The sequence below is a fragment of the Penaeus chinensis genome, chromosome 39, assembly GCF_019202785.1.
Source record: "Penaeus chinensis breed Huanghai No. 1 chromosome 39, ASM1920278v2, whole genome shotgun sequence".
Lineage (NCBI taxonomy): Eukaryota > Metazoa > Arthropoda > Malacostraca > Decapoda > Penaeidae > Penaeus > Penaeus chinensis.
Genome location: NC_061857.1, coordinates 969,131 through 976,630, shown reverse-complemented (window position 1 = coordinate 976,630; position 7,500 = coordinate 969,131). Strand labels below are relative to the sequence as shown.

Here is a 7,500-nt window from a genome sequence, read left to right as displayed (position 1 = left end):
CGATGTTAACCTATTATATAAGCATATCTACACATTCAGCCATTCATCAGCCTTGTCGTCTGACTTGAAATATATCGATTCCTGTGAAAGTGAAGGATGAAAAAATGAAAGATAAAAAATTGCCAGGCGACTGAATGTGAAGGGGCAAACGGGGGGGGGGGGGGGCAAGGAGGGGGTAAGAAGGCGGGAGGGAGAAGGGGAGGGGGAGGGATGAAGACGGAAAGAAAGAGGCAGAAGAGTAGGAATGGGGGTAGCGAAGATGGAAGAGAGATATGCGGAAGACGGAAGGGGGAAGTGGGAAGCAAGAGAGTAGTAGAGGAAGCGATAGCAGGGAGGAGAAGAGAGGAGTGGGAGGGGGGAGAGGGGGTGTGGGAGGGGGAGGAGAGGAGCAGGAAGTGAGGAAGAGAGGGTAGGGGGGAGGAGAGGACTGGGAGGGGGAAGAGGAGATCGGGAGGGGCCGGTTATTTTAAGCGCAGGAAAGTGAATTGGTTCCGGACTGTCCAAGTGAACGGGTTCTTACTCAGCAAAATCCTTGGCTGTTTAGAGAGATTGTGTTAATAGTACGCACAAGCCACTCCTTACCGTGTGTGTGTGTGTGTGTGTATATGTATTTGCGTGTATGAGTATGTGTTTGTGTGTGTTTTTACGTGTGTATGTGTATTTATGTATGTACGTGTGTATGTGTATTTATGTATGTACGTGTCTTTGTGTGTGTCTTTATGTGTGTATGTGCATTTATGTATGTACGTGTCTTTGTGTGTATGTATGCGTTTGTGTGTGTACATCGCTAAATGTATGTCTTTGTCTTTATCATCATTATATTTGTATGTATGTTTTTGTGTGTGTGCGTTTATACATGTATGTATGTATGTATGTGTAAGTCAACATGTGTGTGTGTAAAACATGTATGAGATAGAAAATAAACTTTAAATAGAAAACAAAATACATTTTAATAATATTTACAATTTCCGCTTTCTACATCAGGTTTTACAGCAGCACACCAAACACATTATCTGAAACTTATTTACATAGTCCTTAGAGATGGATCGTACGCAGCACATACACAAGCACACACCCATTTCTTGGAACCTGTGTCTTGGAATCTCTTTATCTGCTGTAATCTGTAAACAAAACCAAATGAAGAATACAGTTATAATATAGATGAATGGTGAACAATAATGGTTGTGCGGAATTACTACCGCTAGCATTATCAGTAGTAACCCTAGCAATAACTACAGTTAACCTGGAATAATCACAGTCTCCTTGATAACTACAATCACCCAGGAAGAACTAAAATTGGGCAACAATCTGCTTCACAGAACTAAAATTAACTGGTACGAAGCAAATTAACTCTATCTGCTTGGATGAGGTACAATCACACTGAATGACCTACATTCACTATGTACGCAATAGTCATTTTAGACAACCTGCAATCTCGCTTGACAAACTACAATCTCCATGTATTACCCATTCACACTATAAAACCCACAACTATGAATGGACTACAACCGTAAATCGACGGTCATCTTAAGCAACCACTCTCATTTAATATTATATATAATATATAACTATCATTATTACTAATATTATTATTATTACTATGATTATCATCTTTATTATTATTCCTCCCATTCTCATTCTAACCATCTTTTTTTATCATTATTACTATAATTAGTATTATCATCATTATCACAGCATTATAATTCACACTTGTTATTGTCATCATCATCATCCTTATTAGTACAAGTAGCAGTGGCAGTAATACAATTACTTTTGTCAGCAATATAATATAACTATAACTACTTTTATTATCAGCATTATTATTTTTTAAAAAATGATGATAATGATAACAATAACAATAATAATAGCAATAATAATTGTTATTGCTATTATTACTATTATCATTAACAGTAATGATAATAATATTATTATTACTATCAGTGTTACCATTAGTCATCACTGTCATCATTACTTTATTACTATTACTTGTATTACTATCATTATTATTGGTACCATCTTCATTACTATTATTGTTATTATTATTACTATTATTGTTATTATTATTACTATTATTATTATTATTATTATTATTATTATTATTATTACTATCATTATTATTATCATTATTATCATTATTATTATTATCATCATTATCTTACTATTGTTATTATTACTTATATTATTGTTGCCATTATCATCATTACGATTTTCATTACTATCATTGTAATTATCATTATCATCATCGTTATTATTACTATTATTATTATCATATCATAATGAATATCATTATTATTATCATTATCATTGTAGTTTTCATTATCATTATAATTATCAATTATCAATATCACAGTTATCATTATCATTATCAATATTATCCTTATCATTAATATCAGCAGTAGTACCATTACCTTTTGGAATTATTATAATTTACTATAATGATGACTATTATCATAACAGCTATAACTAATGTTATTATCATATTTATCACTTTGATAATAATAATGACAATGATATCATAACAATAATGTACTATCCTTATTATCAACGTTATCATTATCATCATCCTCATTACTTTTCATCATTCTCATTATCAACTTCAACATTACCATTAGTATTTCTTTTGTTATTATCAATATTATCATTGCCATCAATATCATTATTATTATCATAACCATTACCACTACCATTGACAATATATTTTCTTTGTTTATCATTATTGCCAACTGAATTATTACCAAAGTTATGATCATTATCACTACTGCCATTAACATTTATCATAAGCCAATAGATATCCTGGTTTAATTCTGCCTTCGTGGAGGAACACAGTTTTGGCTGAATCAAAAACGAAATGAAGCACAGTCGTTTCAATATGAGCCGGTACCGTTCATGAACCTAAATGATACCATAAAGAAAGCATAGGCACCATAACTAAGCCATGAACGTCCCACAGATGAACCGCAGCTGAACCACAGCCACCCCCAAAGAAGAACAAAGAAAAATAATAATATAAAATAAAAACTTATGATGGCTGTGCTTTAGTAATGGTGCTAATTGTTCATCCATCATGGCTGTGATTCACTACAGGAGCTTATTGGTCATTCATGGTGTCTGCATGTATGTGTATGTGTGTATGGTTATATATATAGACACACACACACACACACACACACACACACACACACACACACACACACACACACACATATATATATATATATATTAATATCAATCAACGTTTGGCTCACCTCGACTGGCACCGGAAGAGCCGGACGGGGGCAAAGTGCCAACGTGGGTCAGTCGAGCTTTGGTGACGCTGAAGTTATCGCCATCTGAAAATAAGGATTAGTGTGCTAATACTGGCTGAAAAGCGGTAGTTTCAGAAATCGGTTATCTATTCATTCTTTTCTGGATTTATTGGATTTAAATGAACTGACACATTCATAAACTGAAGCCAGCAACTGTAACTACGATGGACTGGCGAAGTTTTTCCTAAGTGATTCGGTTAATCATTTATTTTTTTTTCTAATAAGGTTAATGAAACGGAATGACCTATAATGAACTAATAACTTTTGAGAACGAGGCGTAAGGTGTATTCGTGTACTTTGGTATTTAAAATCTAAGATATGTGGATAAACAGGAAAAGAACGGGAATGTATGTTCAATTTGTCTTTTGTTTCTTCTCCTTTTCCTTTCCTTCTTTTCGTTTCACAATAGTAAAGCTTCATGTGTCACGATATGCAATTTTTTTCTTACCACACCCATTGTTGGAAATTTAGTCTTGACGTGAGGAAAGTTGGTATGTGGCAAACCGCTCCTCGAAAGGCTCTTTTAACTATTACTGAAAATGCAAGTTAAAGCACTCCCCCCCCCCCAAAAAAAAAAAAAAAAAAAAATCTGTTTCAGATTCAACATTACTTAAATCCCCCTGCAAATTAACACAGAAAGTGACACGTCGTGTACATTCTAATATTATGTAAGTGCTCACCGAATATGTGATCTATAATGTCACGGCCTTCGAAGGTGCCAACGTGTGTCAGGTGGGCCTTCGTGATGCTAAAGGAGCCACTGGTTCTTCTGCTGCTGTGGTCACCCTCGCCTGCAACAGAGGGCGATTGAGAACCAGAGGCTGGACCCACAAGCAGAAGGTAAGCACAGGGTTGGTGCTGATTGTTGTGATGAAAAGGGTAATTATGATGATAAGAATTGTATGATGAATATGACAATAGTAGTAGTGTTCATAGTAATATTAACAGTGAGCAGGATTGGTGAGCATAGTAATAATAATCATATTAATAAAAATACAGAAAAATATATAAGATTCAAAATTACATAATTGTTTGAGAAAGTTGGCAAATGCTGCACTCACCTCGACCTCTGCTGCCGTGGGCGAGAACAGGGCCTGCGGTCGTGACGCCGTGGCTGCCGACACTCACGGGGCTGCCAACTGTCATAGTGCTCTTGACACTTACTCCACTTCCAGCACCTACTGTACTACTAACGCTCACAGGGCTGCCAACAGCAACACTTGCGGATGTACCCACACTTCTAGCGTTACTAACACTTGCAGGACTAGCAATACCCACCGTGCCTGTAACATGTGTGGAAGTTCCAATCCTTGGAGGACGGCTAGCACTCTCGGGTCCGCTAGCAACTGTAGTTGTAGTCTGCGCGGGAGAACTCACGCTTACAGGGCTGCCAATTGTCATCGTGCTCTTAAACCCCGAAGGACTGCTAACAGTAACAGGGCTGCCAATTGTCATAGAACTCGTAGCACTTAGAGGACTGCTAACACTGACAGGGCTACCAATAGGCATAGAACTCTCGACACTTAAAGGAGCACTAATGCTGACAGGACTGCCAACCGTCATAGAGCCTGCAGCACTTGCAGAGGTGCCAACACTGACGGGGCTTCCGAAATTCATAAAGCTTTTGAGGGTCGGAGGGGGGGCGCTAGCGCCCCCGTGGTTGCCAGAAACAAGAGAACTTGAGCTCCCAGTACTGATCGACCCCGCAACAGGGTTTGCTGTGAGGGCGCTAGACCCAGCCAAACTAGCGGAGACGTCGACGGGGCTGTCGATGAGACCTCCAACGAATGCATCAGCAATACCAACAGAGGCATCGCCATGGCTGCCGATGCCAATGGAGGCATCAGTCGGGGTACCAAGGGAGGCAGTGACAGGGCTACCAACACTAACTAAGGTATCAGCAGGGCCAAAGGAGGCATCAACAGGGCTACCAACGCCAAAGGAGGCATCAACAGGGCTACCAACGCCAAAGGAGGCATCAACAGGGCTACCAACGCCAAAGGAGGCATCAACAGGGCTACCAACGCCAAAGGAGGTATCAACAGGGCTACCAACGCCAAAGGAGGCATCAACAGGGCTACCAACGCCAAAGGAGGCATCAACAGGGCTACCAACGCCAAAGGAGGTATCAACAGGGCTACCAACGCCAAAGGAGGCATCAACAGGGCTACCAACGCCAAAGGAGGTATCAACAGGACTACCAACGCCATCGGCCACGCCTCCGAAGGGGAGCCCAGTGCCAGCGGCGTCTCCCCCGCCGCCTCCGGAACTAACAGCGCCTCCCCGAGGAAGTCCAACTCCAACATCGCCTCCGCCTGAGACTACCGCGGAGGAGTCTGTAAGTCCTCCACCCGCACTCAGTCCACCCTGGCCCCCTACTCCTCCACCGGATGCATCAAAGCCCGGCCCCGCTATCTAATCCACTTCCCGTTCCACCTCCAGTACCCGCAAATCCACTTCCCGCTCCACCTAATCCGTCTGCCACTCCACCGACAAGTGCAGAGGCGACAGCACCATCAAAACTTGTCAGTCCTCCATCAAATCCACTCAGGTCACTACCAAGGCCACTCAGCTGGCTACTTAGTCCACCAACTGATCCACTTAATCCACCATCGAGACCGCCGAATCCACCTATTCCACCATCAAAGCCACTTAATCCACCATCAAAACCACCTAATCCACCATCCAATCTAGTGAGTCCACCTTCGAGACCGGTTAAACCAGCAGCAAAGGTACCTAATCCGTCGCCATCAAAACCACCCAGTCCACCATCTATGTTGCCAGCCCCACTAAAGCCATCAAATCCAGTTAATCCAGGATCAAACCCACCTATTCCACCATCAAGGCCACCGAATCCACCTAATCCACCATCGAAACCACTCAATCCACCATCAAGGCCACCGAATCCACCTAATCCACCATCGAAACCACTTAATCCACCATCGAAACCACTCAACCCATCGTCAAGGCCACCGAATCCACCATCGAAACCACTCAATCCACCATCAAGGCCACTGAATCCACCTAATCCACCATCGAAACCACTCAATCCACCGTCAAGGCCACCGAATCCACCTAATCCACCATCGAAACCACTCAATCCACCGTCAAGGACACCGAATCCACCTAATCCACCATCGAAACCATTCAGTCTACCATCAAGACTACTCAATCCACCAAGGGCACCTAATCCACCATCAAGGCCTCCAACTCCACCAAACCCATCTGCAAAGCCTCCCGATCCACCAAACGAATTCACTCCACCGGCGAAGCCATCAAATCCACTTCCTCCTCCTGTTGATCCCCCGCCACCATCACCAACACTAACACCAGCTCCTCCTCCGCTTCCACCTCCACCTCCTTCTCCACCTCCTCCGCTTCCTCTTCCTCCTCCTCCTCCTATGTTATTACCGCCAAGAAGAGGGATTCCTTGAGGCTTCAGCTCGCCCACCGAAGCCCCAGCCACAATCAGGGCCGCGACTGCCACCAGATGCTCCAAAGGCTGAAATCACAACGATCAGTAGACAAAGTAGGGAAGGGTTCAGTAATAACCGCCTACGGCAAAGATTAGTACATTTGTCAACAGCAGTTTTTTAAAAATCACTGATGTCACCATTTTACTAGTATTACCAATATAGTTGGTCCCATATCCAAGTAGACACTGGGGGCATGTGCGTGGAAGGAATGTGGTAAGTCGCGGACTGATCCCTTTTAACTTTATGATGGTCATCAGCATTGTTACCATTATCGTTTTGCTATATTCATTATAAGTATTATTATTGTTACCATAATTATCATTATTGTTGACATTGTGATTGTCATTATAATCCTTATAAATGTTTTTTATTATAATTATTGGTATTCATATCATTCATGCTATTAATACTATCATTATTAGCACTTTTATCACTGTCATTAGAATCAACAGCATTGATGCCATATATTTCTTTATCTATGTTGCCACGATCATTACTGGCATGATGCTCATAATCGTTATCGCTGCCATCATTTTAACACCATCGTCGTTATTACCAGCACATTATTAACATCATCCTTATCATAAGAACCGTCAAAATAATCATCAGTATAAACAAGACCAAATAATATCACAAAATAATACCCGCGATTTGTCTTTTTATGTGTGACATGACTGTGTCCTACTTCACATCAATTCGTGTTGCATCAATCATATGCT

General features: G+C 41.2%; 1 protein-coding gene across 1 annotated transcript in view; it reads right to left on the bottom strand.

Annotated features, from left to right (window-relative positions):
- Positions 1 to 965: 965 nt before the first annotated feature.
- The window catches only part of LOC125046879 (PE-PGRS family protein PE_PGRS16-like), a 19,450-nt gene continuing 12,915 nt past the window's right edge, over positions 966 to 7,500 (bottom strand). The window contains exons 6-11 of the mRNA XM_047644876.1: positions 6,757 to 6,807; positions 5,800 to 6,599; positions 4,367 to 5,720; positions 3,986 to 4,096; positions 3,246 to 3,329; positions 966 to 1,121 (exon numbers count right to left, since the gene is read on the bottom strand). Of these exons, the coding sequence (XP_047500832.1) occupies positions 1,108 to 1,121; positions 3,246 to 3,329; positions 3,986 to 4,096; positions 4,367 to 5,720; positions 5,800 to 6,599; positions 6,757 to 6,807 (2,414 nt within the window). The 3' untranslated portion in view covers positions 966 to 1,107. The remainder of the gene's footprint in view (positions 1,122 to 3,245; positions 3,330 to 3,985; positions 4,097 to 4,366; positions 5,721 to 5,799; positions 6,600 to 6,756; positions 6,808 to 7,500) is intronic.